This window comes from Haplochromis burtoni, unplaced genomic scaffold, assembly GCF_018398535.1.
Source record: "Haplochromis burtoni strain Fernald_Lab_line unplaced genomic scaffold, NCSU_Asbu1 Contig_300, whole genome shotgun sequence".
Lineage (NCBI taxonomy): Eukaryota > Metazoa > Chordata > Actinopteri > Cichliformes > Cichlidae > Haplochromis > Haplochromis burtoni.
The window spans coordinates 317045-335477 of NW_024582661.1; the positions used below are offsets into that span (position 1 = coordinate 317045).

General features: G+C 45.4%; 1 protein-coding gene across 3 annotated transcripts in view; it reads right to left on the reverse strand.

The window, feature by feature from the left end:
• The window catches only part of celsr2 (cadherin, EGF LAG seven-pass G-type receptor 2), an 80114-nt gene extending 61690 nt beyond the window's left edge, over positions 1-18424 (reverse strand). For all 3 annotated transcript variants that reach the window (XM_005941466.3, XM_042228063.1, XM_005941467.3), the window contains exon 1: positions 12354-18424. In XM_005941466.3, the coding sequence (XP_005941528.1) occupies positions 12354-15894 (3541 nt within the window). In that variant the 5' untranslated portion in view covers positions 15895-18424. The remainder of the gene's footprint in view (positions 1-12353) is intronic.
• Between the last annotated feature and the right edge of the window lie 9 nt (positions 18425-18433).

Below are 18433 nucleotides of genomic sequence, written 5' to 3' on the forward strand. Positions count from 1 at the left end.
ACCTCTGGTGCAAATTACTGACCTCTGTCATCATTTTAAGTGGGGGAACTTGCACAATCGGTGGCTGACTAAATACTTTTTTGCCCCACTGTACATCAGGGGCGACGTGTTCAGTATCACGCTTAAGGATTCGTTGACATGCAGACTAAAGGAGCAGGGGATCAATCCACCAACCGTGGTAGATGACCCCCTCTTTCACTGCGCCACAACCGCTCAGAGAAAACCCCAGCACGTGACCACCTATGAACAAGCACTATGTGACAGTGGGATGAAAAAACTCCCTTTTTGCAGGAAGAAACCGGGACGGAAGAAAGCAGAGAAAAATTAAAAAGCAGCTTAAATCTGTAGCAGCATAACTAAGGGAGAGTTCAAGGTCACGTGATCCTGATCCAGCCCTAACTACAAGCTTTATCACAACAGGACTAATTAAAATCCTGATAATACTGAATAGTCCAGCCTAGAAGTACTTAATGCATGAGTAATACATCATCAGCATCTATTACTCACTCTGAGATAGGATGCTTCTATTCTTAGAGATATTGTGCAGATTAAAGACAGCGGTCCTACATATGAGTGTAATATGCACATTGAAGGCCATAAAATGGCTCCGAGATTCCTCACAGTGTTACCAGACACCCAGGTAATGCCAGAGTAAGCATCTGGTTAGACACCATGTTTCTGAGGTTTTTAGGGTCAGTTACAATGACAAGTTTTATCTGAATATCAACTTTCAGTCTAGTGAAACTCAGTGAAAGCAGCTCCACTCCAAGAGTTCTTCACTAAGTATTAGTATAATATTAACAAGCTTACTGTAGTGTGAAACTACTGTCAGAAGTATTACATTTATGTATGATTAACCAACACTTTACAGTTGTGTCCACACAAGGTCACAGAAAGGCAAGACGTTCATACCGCACAGTCAATCAAACAAACCACAGAGACCGCAGGCTCTGTCGGGCCAACAATAACAGGGACACACACTCATTTAATTTAAATTAAATACTCTTCCCCTGGAGCTGCCTTTAATCACACAGACTAATTACTTGAACTCTGCATGTGTGTTTGGGACCCTGATTCATTCACAATTAACTTGTTCTTCTTGTAGCGGCTCACTCGCGTCGCTACTTTGAGACACATTTATGGCCTGTTTGTCAGTCTGTGGCTAAACTTTACAGGTGCTGCGACCTGTCAGTATGAAAACAAGTTTGAGGTTACAGAAGACGACTTGTGTTGTGCTGAATTTTGACTTAACAACTTACATTCAAATTGAAGCAATTTTCATGGAAGGTAATTAATAAAAATTAAACCACACAAACTCCTTTTAACAATTTTATGGAGGCTTTTGTTTTTCTTCTTTTTGATCATTGTTTCCTTGGGAAACAACTTAATTTGAACACACAGGAAGAGACTAAAGCCCAGCACGACAACAGGCTTAATACCCACCTTCATACCAGTGAGCAAGCTGAGCTTCTATCAACTTCTTCCAATTAAAAAGAAATGCTCAAATCAGTCTTGGACAGACACTGGTAAGTACTCGTGTGGGCTGAGTTGAAATTGAGTGAACAAAAAGTCTGTCGTGGTGGTGACGGAGCACTGCGGCCCAGTTCCCTGGCAGACTTTAAAATTGCCTAATATCTATTAGATCAAGCTTATCCAGTTCCTCCTTAATTAAAGCTAAGAGGACTCAGTTTGGTGTTCATTTAATTCAGAAGCAGGAGTCTCGGGTTCTTTTGATCAAAATGGGGCGCAATAAAATGTGGCCTGTTTGAATTAAGCAGGGCTGAAAGGTGAAGCACACTCAGCTGCGGTCTGAATGGAGACTGTTGGCTGGTTAGTAGGTGGAAGTGAGGCATTGCATGGAGGGGTAGCTTTTTCATCCCATTACCCCTAACCCCTCCTCACTCCCCTCCTTTACTGATCCCCTTTAGACAAGCAAAGGCTGAGGCTGACATCCCACCACCCCCACCACTACCAGTACCACAACCCCTCTGCATAAAATGCTCTAACAAATCCTGCCAGGCTTCCACCCACCAGCAGCAGCTCATATCATCATCCACTCATCAGAAATTGAGAAAAGCTTCTCAGGAAAGACCAAAGGCTCAGTCACACCACAGGGAGGTTGCACAGAGCCACAGCTAAGATTTTTTAACACTGAGTCCAACACTCCACAGGTTCCCCCACAAAGACCCACCAGCTTAAAAACTTAAAACTGACAATCGACAAGACTTGGAGAATTTTCAGAAGACTTTTTTTCTAAATTGTACCCTATCAATCGCTTCAAAGGTGTCTTAACACTCAGCAATAATCCCTAAATCTCTGAATTGTATTTTTTATTCAAACATATATAAAATGTGATGTTAGAGCTTCAGAATAAAGAACTTTGCATTTTATGGAAATTATACAGATGATACATAATGTGTCAATTCCTGCTCTTTAGACACGTTGTTTGGCCTTTTATATTTACTTTAGACTAAACAATACTTTTTGCTTCTTCCTGTTTTCTGTCTATATTTCATCTGCTTTTGTCAAATGAAATCTAAACACATATTTTTGATTTTACTGCCAAACACACTTCTATGAGAAGGTTTAACATATTTGAGTGGATCCATTTATATGCACAATGTGGAAAAACATACTGGGCCACCTATATATTGCGCTGCCAGGAGCTGCTTGGCCTCGGACACCCATGCCGTGAAGCTCCCAGCGCACAGTCTTTGTGCTGATGTTAGTGCCAGAGGAGGTCTGGAGCTCTGCAGTTACTGTGTCAACAGAGCATTGGTGACTCAGAGACCCTGCTCTTTAACTGCAATTTGGTTTTGTTTCTAAATGCTTCCACTTTGCAATGACACAACTTACAGCTGATCGTAGTGTAGTGAGCTCTTTAAAACAACTGATCAATATAATTCTGTCTGAAACATAAGGTGGATTGTTCCTTACAAGCCTAAACTGTGGAACAGCTTACCGTGCTCTTTTCACACCTTTGACTCTTTGACATCCTTTAAAAGCAGCTTAAACTCATCTGTTGAGAAATGCATTCTGGGTAGTGTTTGTGTGTCTGCTTTACTTTGGCGTGGGCTGGTTTTTAGCTATTTACCTTTGTTAAGGACTCTTTGACTGCTCTTTGTTTCAAAATAAACTTTATTTACTTACTAATAATTTGTCTGCTTGTCTGAACAGGTGACATGATAAGCTGTGATCATTTCATTGCAGTGCAGCGTAATGTTCTGTTTGGAAACCTTAGGCCCTGACATTCATGTGGAGGTTACTTTGACACGTACCAACCAGCTAATTATTACTGCAGACAAAACACACCCCCTCAGGGCAGCAGCAGCAGCAACCTCCACACTGCCAGATCTCAATCTGATCAATCAATCGATCCTTAATTATTCCAGACTCATACTCCATAGAAGCAAAACAAGTCACATAACACAAAAAGAAGAGAAAAACAAATTTAAAAAATACACCTAAATCACTTTCCCATGAACAGACAACCACGCCAGTGTCTCCACAATGAACACTGACTGCATGTGGTGCCAAACCTTATATCCGTTAAGCCCACAGTGATCTTGTTCTCAAAATTGTTAAGCCTGCAAATATATACAGTAGATTTCTTAATAGAGCTTCAAATGTACTGACTCCTAACATTTCACTTGCACTGAGAAATCTTGGTGTCTTTAATATTAACCTCATGGCGTCGAGCATCATCGAGCGGCGGCACAAGCCCAATTCTCTAAACTCCCACCAAGCAACTGTAGCCATGCCCCAGCGACAAAAAGCAGGTGGTCTTAATGTTGTGGGATGATTTGTGTGCATTGAGCGACACTATCCGCTATCATCATACATTTATATTGCTGTCTTCGAAGTCAACACAGCTGAGGAAGTAACAGCCTGGAGAGAAAAGCAGGGAGAGCTTCTCTAATCAAGAGAAACATATTTGAACAACTGCAGCTCAAAGCCTTACAGACGGTGACAGGCGACAGAAGCAAATGTGCGCTTGGTTTTTGTATAGCCCTTCCAACCTCAAGTGCATTGTTGGGAAAAACAACACAACTGAACACAAACAGCTCGTGCTTTAACAGAAAGCCCACTTGCAGCTCTCGCACGCGGGAGGGAACGGCCGGCACGCTGAAAACTCCTACGCAGCAGATTTACTGCGATCTGTATCTGAGCAGTGTTAAAGCCATTACGTCAAGCAGCAAAAAATACAGCGAGCATCATAACTACCCGTGAGCAAGTTTATTTATGTGATTTGACACCGTTTCATTAAGAAAATTCAAGTTAAATAAATTTTGTTTTTATTGTTTTCTGCAGAGCAGTTAGGTTTAAATAGAAAGAGACCAGAGATCAGCTGTAATGATAACCACACCACAACAACACATTTCCTCCACCGCCCCTGAAGTCAATAATGAAAACTGCTTGTGTAGCTCAATGTCAACCCAAGGATTTCAATCCTGGGGAGTCGGAGTAAATCCCTCTCTTGATTTCTCCATTCCACAGGAAAGCTGACTTGGCTGGAGAGAGGCCATCAGTACTCATTTGTGGACCCTGCCAGAGCATCCCCTGATGACACTTTTCTGCTGTTTCTGAAAACCTGCAACAAGAGGGCAGCCCACAGATTTCCTTTCCTCTACAGCGAAGCGGCTTCAGAGTCACAGAAAAGAATTCGAGCTCCTCGAATCTGAACATTTACATATCAAAGAAAAACCAATGTCAGCGCAACAGTAAAGAGACATTAGCATGCAGAGACGTGACCAAGCAGGAGGCCGCTACTCAAACATACCAACAGCGAATGATGTTGGATCCTGAGCATCCAACAGCAAAGTAACAACTGTCATCCAACTGAGATGCTTTGAAGCAGGAGTCAGCAAAACAGAGCCGGTTTCTGTCTTTGATAGCTCTGCTTTAAAAGAAAAAAAAAAAAAACTTTGCACACTGTGACAGGGGAGATATTTTTAGAAGACGATGTGGAAAACATTCAGTCCAGATCAGGAAATGTGCTAAAAGTAAAAAAGAAAAAAAAGCATCTAAGTGAACTCTAAAAATAGTTATTCATTCATTCAAATGCCACCAGACTGTGAAAGTGTAAACACACCATTTCAGCTAACTCAGGACGACACCATCTGTGTAGTTAGCTCCCCACCCTTCAGTCTGTCTTAACATAATTCAGTCAGCAATGAAACCTCTTAAAATTCTGCACTCCAGGGTTCACCACCTCTACCAGTCGCACTTCGTACCCTCGTGTCTAACGGTCCTGTGTTGACAGGTTGAACTGCAGAGCTGAAGCATATGAAACCAGGTCACTGTGAAATCTCGGCCTGGTTCAGTACTAAATGAGTGCAATGTAGCGTAAAGGCAACAGGCTGTTGAATAAACATAATCTGTCACGTTCACAGTGTGAGAAACGTCTTTTCTCGTAGTGATTTCTGGACTCGGGAGGAGCTTTGGTGTTATCGTCACTGCACAGGAGACAAGAAAGTGCTCTGTGTGTTGTTGTTGTCAATGCTGTTGTTGTTGGAGAGCTGTGCCTCCCAGCCCTGATGCACCCCCACAGCATAGAGAGATAAACTTTCAAAGTTTTTCACACAGTTTAACTGTCGCTTATGTTGTTTTTGGACAAATTTGCATTTCATCCACCAGCTGTAGATTTAGACAGTTTACCATTTCAAATTCACCTTTTTCAACCCTTTAACTATTACTTGTATCCATTTGAACAGCTACATTTAATCATCCATTTTCTTCTACTTATCCAATTCATGCTCGCAGTGGGCTTTTACTCCAGCTGTCATATGACTGGAGGCATGGTATGCCCTGAACTGGTCACTACCATATGCATTCGCTATAGTCCAACCGATATAAGGTGTTTGAGACGGATAAGGATATTTGGTGAGCCAACATATCGGATCCTTTTTCACATTTTTTATGTGGAGTTAGTTGTGCGCTCCACTATCGTTCCTGTAGCAAGTACGTCTGATAAGGACTCACTGTACTTGAGATTTATGTGTTGTTGTTTTTGTTTGTTTGTTTGTTTTCTTGGTGATTCACCAAAAGCTTTCTGCAACAGACTGAACTGCAAACCGTGTAATACATGAAGGAACAGCAGGTCTGGTGAGACTCTCCCGTAGCGGACAGGACTGGTGCAAACAAGTGGACACAAAGGCACAAGGAGGTTAGAGGGGTGGGGGCGGTGGGGGCAGCAGCAGACAGAGCCCACTCCGATTGTCTACTGGGATCTCGAGGACAATGCAGGACAATGCTACGATATATGCAAGCACCGCAAGGCCTCGCCCCAGCGATGCGCCGGCCTTAATCCCAAACATGATTTCCCCTCCAAACACATAGATGATGTCATTCACCCGCCCCTCCACCCCATCTCACCCGCACCTTCAGTCTGCACTACCTCACCACCTCTGGACCTTCAGCGCAACCAAGCGTGCAGCAGCGAGGCCCACGGGAGGATGTTTTGCTGCCAAGAAACATGCGGGCGGCAAGAAATTGGAGACCCTCTGAGTGCATCTGTGTCACAAATCAAAGAGCTTAAAGAGGACACTATCAAATGTCCATGTGCTTAAAACTCTCTGGTGCTTTCAAAGCAGAGTGCCTCTGAAGTCTCACATGCACTTTAGCGTTCAAAAACACAGCGGATGGAAACTTTATATCTGCAGTCAGGTGTCGGCCGACTCTCTTCATGTCCTGTTAAAATGAAAGCAGCCGGCAGGACAGGTCAGTGTGTCCCGCAGCATTACAGGTCCACAGAGAGCCTTACATGCTTCACTGGAAAAACGGAGATGCGGACAGTTGCTCTTTAGAACTTTATGGGTCTCCCCTCCCCCCCTATCTTTGCTCCACAAAAGAGGCCTTACCCCCTCATCCCCACCCACAAGGAATTTCTCAGGCATTGCTGGGTTCTCCATGACAACTGTGTGCTTAACAAAGCATTTCTCTTAGGCATTCTTCCTTTCACAGGGGAGAGAGAGAAGGGGAGGAGGGGGGACAACAGTCAAAGGAGGGAGGGAGAGGAAGGGGAGGACGGGGATAAAGAGGGAGGGTGGAGGAGCTCGAAATGATGGGAGGGAACAGTGGAGGTTGCAGGGGTGAGAGCCATAGACCCGGGCAGATAGGAGAAAAATGGGAAATGGTGACAGGCAAACAAAAAGAGGGAAAGAGAAACAGGATCAAGGTGATAGGTGATGTTAAAGGGATAAAAAAAGAAAAGAAACAGTGCTACAAACATTCCACGCAAGCCTGCGAGTGTGACTAACGCCATCCAGGGAGGGAGGCAGGAAGAATGGAAGGAGTTAGCCGTTACAGATGACTCGAGCTTCGTAAGCAGTGACTTTGATTCCTGCGAATTGAGAGCAAGAGGAAAACCGAAATTTATCAAACATAAAGAGCACAGGCTCTACTAATTATATGAGAGTGTGGAGAAAAGTAATCAGGGCGGTCCAGCTGTTGAGGCCCACACACACACACACACACACACAGAAATATACCAGATATGTGCAGCTTGATGGGCTAGTGTAACAGAAGACAATCCCCTCGAGAAAGTCCAACCGCAGACAGCTTAAAGGTTTAATAGATCCTAATGAAATTACACACACTGTGAATAAGTTGGCTGTTATATACATGGCACTTGGTGCAGCAGAGTCCCCACCATTAAAATTCCTGCCATGTAGTTTTATCTGACAAAAATAAAAAAGCCAACATGGAATTCAAGCGTCTGGATATCTTATGTGCCAAATTATCTTTTGAGGAAAAAAAGGCAAAATCTTGACTTATTTGAACATATTTGTCGCCTTCCCCAGTTGGTCGAGCTTAATGCCAGCGGCTTTGGCTCGAACACACATTTGACAGAGTAGCAGCTTAACCTTGCAGCATCCACAGCCACTTCAGACTCACACTTGAAAGTTAAAAGGGTGTTCCCTCCATACAGTGACCAGACAGAGACAATACCCGCTGTCCACCATGTAACTTGAGCGCCTGCACAACCCGCAGTGCGATGTGAGCTGAATCGCTCTGCCGTCTTTAGTGGTGGAGGCGTGTTTGTCTGTTAAATTTTAGCACTCACGCTTTCAAAGTGGGGGCACGGTGTTGGCTCGGAGTCAGAATATGATTAAAAGGGACAAAGTGTCCTGGTGTCACACTGGGGATGAGGTGGGTACTATGTTCTAGCAGTTCGCGGAGTATAAAGCTAAACCGTGCCAGTCACTTTAGAGTGCAACAAATATGCAGGCAAATGAGCGGACCTCACATTTAGCAGTGTGAGATAATGATTAGCTACACTTTCTATATGAAAATTAACAGGGCTTTACGGATGAAAGAAAAGCAGAGAAACAATCTCTGCAATCAAATGCAAACACCTATTTATGCAGGCTCACGCTTGCCTGGGAACAGTAGATGAGGCCCCGGGTATGTCAACACTAGTCTGACAGATCTAAGGATACAGATGCAGAATGCCTAATCCCATGGATGAAAACCTGTGTCTCATGCTGCAGTGTGATGGGAATCTCTTCATAACACTTAAGCGACATGATATAAAACATGCAAGAAAAAAAAAAGTCTCCATTTTGTCAAATGCTGAGTTGCAAAACAACAGTTTCCTCAAAGCTGAAATCAAAAGACATAATCCCGATTCTGTGTTTATGAGTCTATTTTCACCCACTCAGTATGAGACAGGCTCAAATACCTGCACACCACTGCTGTAAATCTGGTTCCTTCACTGGCTAACATAATTAAACTGTTATGATTACTAATTTATGCAAGTGCACACAGCCAGTAAGATCCCCAGGCTACGTGATTGTCAGATGTATTGTGAAGAACCTGCTTATTGGCTCTGAGTGATTGTAGTGCCAATTTGAATAGCAATGAGGGACTACTGTTGCTGCTGGATAACATGTATTTCCTCACTAATTATCATAAAGAAATCCACGGGCATATCAAACCCACCTAAAGAAATCTTAGCAAATCTTAGCAAGATAAAGTTTGATCACCTCTATGAAAGCAGATATTAGCCCGTCCCGGGTAATCATTTCTGAGGCAAGCTTTCCAAGTCAACACTTTCTCCTTCTGTTTACTGTGCATGACCTCTTTGTACAGATACTGTTTCATTTTGGCCACATCACTTTAAATGTGGTTTAGTTTCAACATTTAGCTTTATAAACACTACATCCTTCCATCCTCTTCCGCTTATCCAGCTCAGAGTCGCGGGCGGGCTGGAGCCTATCCCAGCCGCCATAAGGACAGGTCGCCAGTCTGATGCAGGGGTAACACAGAGAGACAGAAAACCATTCACAATCACACCTATGGACAATTTAGAGTCATCAATTAACCTAACCCCACTAACTGCATGTCTTTGGACTGTGGGAGGAAGTGGGGTACCCGGTGAGAACCCACGCAAACACAGGGAGAACATGCAAACTCCACACAGAAAGGCAGGTGGTGGATTTGCTGCCTGGGCCTGCTTGCTGTGGGGAAACAGTGCTAACCACTGCTTCAGAAGGCCAATGTTGTCTGATAGTGATTTATTACATATACATATATATACTGTACTGGCATGTATGTTGTCTGATATGAAAACATCTTTTTACAAAAACAGTAAGAAAATAAAGTTTAGGTCATTTCTAAACTGTGTATATCACATCACAGAATGGTGGTGAGGAGTCATTGCTAAATGGTAAATGTACTAGTACTTACACAGCACTTTTCTACTTCTACTACAATTCTCACATTCACACAGACTCTATCCCATAAAGCAGGCGCTAAACACACACTCACACTCTGATCGGGAGTAATTTGGAGTTCAGTGTCTTAATCAAGGACACTTGGCCGTGCTGACTGGATGAGCCTGGGATCAAAGCCCTGACCATCCCGCTGGCAGATGACCCGGTCTGAGCAACAGCCACTGGCCTTCTCATTGCGATACATTTCTAACCAGATTGTTAAACACTGCACATTTTTTCATTTAATAGTTGGGCTCTTCGAAACTCATTCAGTGAATAATTAACCTGCAAAGCACAACCGGGGATCGTTTAATGTTCTTTGAATCACACTGCTCAGTTTATATTTTTAAGAACTAGACCAAAAACTGTATGTGCAGTTTGCAGCACTTTGTATATTTCATGTGGTTTTCCTAAATGCTTAACTGTGCAACAAGGAGGTCTTTTCAAACTTTTTGTCGTGCTGAACTACAGTACAAGTTAGGAATTTTAGTCAGTATGGCAATATCAAAATCGACAAAATCCAACGATCACTTCAGCAGTTATTTATGACATTTAAGTCACAGACTGTTTTATATGTGAGATCACTCAACAACAATCCGAGTGGAAGTGATGTGAATAATATTTTGAAAAGATAAGCGACACTCAGTGCAAAGGGTTATTTTACCAAACCTAACTTCGGGGGGATGGTGTGGATTATTTAAAGGTTACCTTCTCAAAGATGGTGCATATGAAACACTTTAAACTTAAAGCAAAGTGTTGCCACATTTAAACTATTACATCTATTTCGGTGTGAAGAGCGGTGCCCAGAGGTGATGTTACTCACAGTCCAACAACGTACAAAGGAGCCCATCAAAAATCGTCCATCATAAGGGGCCTCTTAAACAGTAGCATAAAGAGAAAGATAATGGGAAGACCTGGGAGGTCCCTGGAGGGGAAAGCCTTTGAAAATTGGGGTCAGCAGGATCTATAGAAGGAGCTCATATTTCTGCCCCATCTCCTCCTCCAGCAGCTCCTGTCTAATGACTTTTCTGCTGGTTTACAGTACCACTGTATTTTCCAACTTGTATTCACTGTACATACACACAAAAAACTCCTTCACCTCCCCTCTGTCCTCCAGCCTTCCTCTATCTCCTTCTGTCTCCTGCAGGGGTGCTGACACATAAACCCCAGCAGGTGCTGGACGCACTGGGGGGACCACGGCCTCTAATTGGTCTTTGGTGGAGTCACAGCTGTTACCCCCAACCACAGCCTGGTATGAGCTCAAGCGCCTGCCCCTTAATCGACGGCTTACCATTGTTCTCCAGAGAGTCGAAGCTCAGCTCAAATCTATCAAAACGACTACCCGCGCTAACCAGTCCGTGCAACACCCGTCAGCCAGCGAACGCACACTTCTGCTGCCATCAAAGAAGACCAACACAAAGGTTTCTGCCAGCCTTAATCTGCTCTTTTCCTGTTAAATTGCTATTTTCATCTTTAACCTTCATGTCCAATCTCTTAATACTGTTCCCAGCTCCTTTCCCCCTCTCTTAGCTTGTGCCAAGGTCAAAGAGAAGGCAGATTTACAGCAGATCACACTGCGTCAAATAAGCTCCAACAGAGGGTAAAAACAACACCGTCACCACCCCTCCTTCCCATCGCCCCTCTCCACCCACACACAACCACACACTTTCTTCGGGTGCAATTTAGGTTCAGTTTCATTAAAGGAGCAAATAAAACTCTGTAATTTGTGCTGACACGCAAAATGAACAGTGCAGGGGAGACAGACAGTTCAAGACATGCAGAGTAAGAAAAAGAGAACAACTGAAGAATGTCTGGAGCTCATTTGAGACCTGCGTGACATTTCCTTTCCCAATTCATGAACAGAAAAATCAGCAAATTTCGTCGATGTGAACTTTATGTGATTCAAAAGCATCATCAAACCAGGATTATCAGTTTTCACCATCCTGGCTGCTATTGAATGGAAGCATTTTCTGTCAAATTAGAACAAAAGAACAGGGCTTGACACACACATCAACTCTTCATTCAAACAAAAAAAAACAAAACCCCACACTAACAAACAAAATAAAGCTGCAGATATGAACCATTATTGAATTATGCCTTTCATTGTATGACGGAGTGGGCATGACGGGCAATTATGGGACATGATCAGTCTGCCACTGGAGACTCTACTCACTCAGACAAACAGCTATTTATATCTTGACAATAGACTGAGCTAAACCAGGATTGTGTATATAACCAGGGGACTAAAATACATGTGTCAGAAGTCCCCCATTAAATCAGCCAAATTAAACAATTAATAAGAAAGGAAATGCTTTAGTGCACTTTTATGACCCTGAGTGATTTTTCCTGTAAAGTGGAGTGAATTACAAATATGCTTCAATGAATATTAATCCTCCTTCATGAATATTTCTATTACAGGAGAATCACGCTGGAATACTCAAGCCAAGAGAGACACACTTAAGCCGTCATCACTTCCATTACCCAGTGAAATGGAGAGAAAATGTAAATGAAGAGACACTACGCGTTAATAGAATCAGTAAGAATACACCCCTGTAAGCCTGCACTCCCATTACTGCGCTTTTTTCATTCACTGGGTGGAGTGGAGGTGGATTACAGAGAGTTATCTAACAATCTCACCTGACACTGAGATCCTCATGGAGGCCTCCAGGGGCCGGTTGTTATCCAGGGCCTGGCTCAGCTGGATCTCTCCCGTGCTTTGGTTCAGGAGGACCAGCTTCAGCTCGTTTCCCACGTCAAAGCTGTAGTGCAGCTGATCGGAGACGTCTGGGTCGTACGCGGGGATGCGTCCGATCACTCCAGTGGGAAAACTGCTCGATTTGTCAGTCACATAGTTGTTAAAGATGATCTGGAAGTTTTTGAGGACTGGCGTGTTGTCGTTCTTGTCCACAAGTTTGATGTGGACTGTGGCTCGGCTCACGAGAGGCGCAGAGGTGGCCTGGACCACAATGACGTACTCAGACCTCAACTCATAGTCCAGGTCTATTAAAGCAGTCAGCTCTCCGGAGAAGATATCCAGCTGAAACACCTCTGGGATGTTTCCCTCCACTATCTGATACATAATCTGTGCATTGCTGCCTTCATCTGGATCTGTGGCTGAGATATGTGCAACCACGAGGCCTATGGGGCTGTTTTCCTCCACCATAATGTCAAACTCGTCTTTCTCGAACACAGGAGGGTTGTCATTCACGTCTAGGATTGTTACTTGAATGTTTACTGGTGTTTTCAGGGCAGGGATACCTTTATCTACTGCAAATGCCTGCAGGGTGTAAATGGGCACATTTTCTCTGTCAAGCCTGCGCAGAGTGCGAACAATGCCGGAGGTGGATTCAATTATAAAGTCTCCATCGCCATCCTCCCCACCCTGGAAGGTGTAGAAAACTCTGCCATTGAGGCCAGAGTCTCTGTCGGTGGCAGAAACCTGGACCACGCTGGTGAACACGGGCACGTCTTCCATAATCGCACCAACGTAGTGATCTCTGAGGAAACGGGGAGAGTTGTCGTTCACATCGTTCACAAGTATCTCCAGGTAGGTGGTGTCAGATTTCTGTGGGATGCCGTTATCCCGCGCAGTGATGGCCAGCGTATAGGAAACCTGGTCCTCGTAGTCCAGTTCCATCTGCGTGGTGACAGCTCCCGTGTCGGGGTCGATGTCAAACTGAGGGATGCTGTCATCCATGAAGTAGGTGATGCGCGCGTTCTCGCCCGTGTCCTCATCTGTGGCACTGATGACGACCACGGTGGTGCCCACGGGCTTGTCCTCATTAATGCTGACGGTGTAATGTGAGCTCTGAAACACGGGCCGGTGTGTGTTGGCGTCAGTGACGTTAACAAACACCTTGGCGGTGTCAAAGCGGGTGCCGTCGCTCGCCGTGACAGTGAGGACGTACTGGCGTTCCAGTTTGTAGTCCAGAGGCAAAGCCAGCGTAATGAGCCCACCCCCGCTCTGGCTCGTGATGGAGAATCTGTTGCGGGTGTTTCCACTCGCGATCTGATACGTCACCACGCCGTTGATATCCTGGTCCACAGCTGACACGGTCACCACGCTGGTCCCCACGGCCGCGTCTTCATTTAGTCTCATGTAATACGCCTTCTGCGTGAACTCTGGGTTGTTGTCGTTGACGTCCAGGATCGTCATGCTGATGCTGGCTGAAGATGACATGACGGGGTAGCCGTGATCACGTGCCTCCACTCCGAAGTTGTAAAAGTCCACGCTCTCCCTGTCCAGCTCGGCTGCGACTACAATCCACCCCGTGCTATTATTGATGGAGAAAGGGAAGTTTGGTGTGGTTTCAGTGAGCCGATACTCCAGCCTGGAGTTTTCTCCAGAGTCTGCATCGACAGCCTGGATGTGGATGATGGAGTAACCCAGCGGCACATTTTCCAGCACGGTGGCCTGGAATGGCGTGCTGACAAAAATGGGGGCGTTGTCGTTAACATCCAGCACCTGCACCGTAACCAGGCCGCTGATGTTGGACAGCGGTGGGCGTCCCCCATCCTGAGCTCTGATTCTCAGCGTGTATTCTTTGTTTGCCTCATAATCCAGGTGGCTCACCAGGTCCATTTTACCTGTCTGAGCATCGATATAAAACTGCCCGCGGGTGTTTCCGCTCATGATGCTGAAGTGAACGACAGCGTTGCTCCCTCTGTCCTGATCTGTTGCAGTGACCTGCAGGATCTCTGTGTTAGGGGTCATGTCCTCGGGCACCTGGACCACGTAGCGCTTTTCACTGAACTGAGGAGCGTTATCGTTATCATCTTCTACCACAATGTGAACAGTAGCTGTGGCGCTGCGGGGCCCGGGGTCACGACCTTGGTCATTCGCCTCAACTAACAGCATATAGGCTTCCACCTCTTCTCTGTCCACCAGCCCCTTGGTGCGAATTACGCCAGACCTGGAATCAATCTCAAACACATCATTGGACCCATTATTGTTGAGGATGTTATATAGGATGTTCCCATTAATGGGGGCATCTCCGTCTGTCGCCCTCACTGTTAACACCTCATAGCCTATTTCTAGGTTCTCCCTGATACTTTCCTTATAGTCCTGTTGCTCAAACACAGGGCTGTGATCGTTAGTGTCACTGACTGTGATAGTGAGTGTGGCCATGGCTGTGCGCCGGGGTGTGCCGTGGTCCACTGCGGTCACACGAAACACATGGGTGTCTTTTGTTTCCCGGTCCAGCACTTCTACTGTAGACACAGCACCGCTGGACGGGTCCACAGCAAAAAGATGGTTCGAGCGGCTGTCAAAGAGAGCTTCAATAAAATACTCCAGCCTGCCTGCCTCGCCTTCATCCACATCCACTGCTTTCAAAACAACAACAGGAGTCCCGGCGGGCTTATTCTCTGCCACAGACACTTGATACATTGGTGGTTGAAACTGGGGGCTGCTGTTGATGCTTCTTCTACTCCTGCTTAAAATCCCTGAATCAGACTGAGCTGCCCTTTGTAACAGCTTCTCTATGTGACCCTGCCTAAAGGGGCCCTCTCCCACACGCCAGTGGATGGAGATGGGACTGACTTGAACATTCAGCCCACTACCTGTGAGTACATCACAGAGGACGTCCAGCTCCAGGAGAGTGTCCTGCCTCCAGCACAGCTTCTCAGACACAAACAAGTTCCCGTCGTTGAAATAAAACTCATGGCTGTTGGTGACTTTGCAGCGGATCGGAGGGCCAGGCAGTAGACCTCCCACTGGGAATAGAGCAGAATCTGCTCGGTGGCACTCTAAGCTGTGATGGCTGTGGGTACTGAGCAAAGTGAGGACCTCCATGTCCCACTGAGGTTTTCTTTTACGCGTGTTTGAACAGTTCCTACCGTGTACATGCACCTGGTACTGGCTGGTGAGGAGGTGCCTGTAGCCGGAGTCCGCGCAGTCCTCCACGGTGTACAAGGTGAAGGGGTTTGAGCGCAGCGAGGGGCACTTTATGGAGCCCGAAACAAACACGATGCCCGCTACCGCGTCAGCCTCCAGGAACCCCTCGGTGAATTTTGGAGCCAGCACCTGATCCAGAGTGCACCGCGCGCCCCGCTCCGCGCCGGCCACCACCGCGCTCGCTCCGCCATCCTCACCGATGTGTACAACGTAACAGCGGATCAGTGGGACCAGTTTACAACAGCAGAGTAACAGCAACAAATCCCATTTAACGAAGTGCATCGCTCCTCAGTTTGTGCGCCCGTGTGGCGAATTCTGCGGCTCCTAATTTCTTTAAACTTTCCACCGGTAAGTTTCCCTTTGTTGAAGAAGAGCCATGCTCTCAGCGGGCGCACTCCTCTCCGCTCACTCCGGCTGACGTTTTTAAGAGGTTAACCCGCAGTAACCTTGGCCGGAGCTGCACTCACATCCACACAAACGCACACACACACACTCACACACGCCGGCTAGCAGCAGCAGCAAAACCTCCGCTCCGTCCGCGCAACTCAGCTTCAATGAGAAAAATGGCTCCTTCTCCCCCCCCAGTGTCTCCAGGCTCCTCATTATAATAAACCTGTGTGTGAGAGAGAGAAAGAGAGAGAGAGAGAGAGAGAGAGAGAGAGAGAGGGAGAGAGAAGCTCTATAGGGGTCTGAGGACTTGACAGAAAGCCTGCCACTGGAGATAAATGGAAACTTCCCATAAGCGTCATTAATTAACGCAGAACAACAGCAGCAATTCAAAGTCGGATTAAGGAGTTCATTAGACAACATTCAGTTCATTAGTATAGTATTAATGCTGCACTCACTAATAACAATTAAGAAGAACCGTTTTGATCACGCCCAATACCCACCACTCACCTCCGGAATGGTTTGGCTCATTAACCGGTCGGAATTCCTTAAATTGTGGGTTTTGGCTGACCTTGTTTCAACCCAAGATAAGTTGCATTCTCGGGCTCGTGTTAAAAAGAGGAGGATTACATTTCAGCTACATTCAAGTCATCTTTGTTTAGCGGCTGTTTTCTTCAGATCCACTAATTCCCGTGCTTTGTTTTCCCGAAGGCTTCATTCACCTGCTCTTATTTAAAGAGCAGTAAAAGCAACATCCGAGTACCAGTAGAAACACACGAATCACAAGAGGCATTCGTGCAGATAGGCTCCAGAAGTTAGGAACTTTTCAATTTACTCAAATATTCAGAGCAACACATATTAATCTAAAGCGATGATAACAATATTCAGTTTGGGTGCGGAGCAGCAAAGCGCAACTTTGGACTGAAACTCGGCGCTTCGCTGATGTTCTGAGTGCGCCTGACACCTGCTGGGCAAACTGCAGCCACACAGCCAAGAGAGGATCCTCCTGCAAGCTCGCTCAAAACTGCTCATGTTCATGTCTGCTTGTTGCTTCAGTGAATGAACACGTAGAAAATAAATAAATCCGTTTTGACACAGCAGCATAAATAATGAAATGACAGCATGATGGGAAGTGTCTCAGCACAAAGTCCATGCAATTGTCAGTGCTGAGTTTTCTAAGACCCTTTTGGACTTATTGTAGACAAACAGCAACGAAAATAGTGTTTTATGGCACACTAAATCTAGCCAATTCCATAATCTAAAGATTATGTCCGTTTCAGCTCCGAAGGGAACGGCACCATCACACCTTAATGTCTGTTGACCAGTTGCCCTGACATCTCATGTGGTGAAGTCTTGGTTTCGTATCTCTCTGCAATTTGCATACCAACCAAATCTGACAGCGGATGATGCAGAGCTCACTCCCAGAAGTGAATGTCCTGCGAGGACCAAGCTCTCCTACAGTCCTACAGTGCATTCACCATCTTCAGACTGCTGCTATTGAGGGAGACACTGCAAGCGATGACTGAGCAGTCCTCTGTCTTATGTTGATGGGTAGTAGTGGGAAGCATAACCGATGGGCTAAAGGAGGCGTACAGAGCACTAGGGGATGATTTTGTTGGCTAGTCTGAGAGAAATCTAAATGTAAACAACACTAAAGAGTTGGTTGTTGTTTTTCAGAAGGAAGAGGGTGGCGGAACACCCATGTCTATCCTGGGACAGGATGTTGATGTTGTGGAGGTGGACAAGTACCTGAGCGACCAGCACAGACGCTGTATATAAGATGGTGACTAACAGGCTCTGTGTCGTAAGGACAATGACATCCTTCAGTGTGTGCAGCAAAATGTTGCAGATCTTCATTCACAACTCAGCTGTGGTGGGCTTTCAAAGAGCTGACACAATTAGACTGGTCTGCTTGGCTACAAACCTGTCAGGTGTGGCGGAGACAAGGTCCCTGATCAAGGGGGTATCCATCGTTCCTTTGCATCAAAGGCAGATCCAGGCAGAGGGCTAAAACAATGATTGGGATCAGGAATATGAATCCAACTCATGCTATATTGCACTCAAACTTGACTGCTAATTTTACAAGCTAAACCATTTTAGGCCATCACAAGATCCGATTTTACAGGATGATACTGTATGTTTTTACAGGACAAGGCTGTAAAAACACAATGACACTGCTACAATAAATACTCAAACAGTTTGGTATTATTTTTAGCAGATGAAGTTATACAACTTCAACTATAAGCTACATACCAAAAAATCATAAAATGCTTTTAGCCTATCAGTGCAAATAGCTCCTCGATATTCATTAATGATTGCATTAGCAACAATCAAGCTAACTTTACCCCTGTTAGCAGACCTACACTTTCTTATCTCACGTTGGTGAACACACACTCCGATGGATACACTGGGGTCCCCAACGACACTTGATACA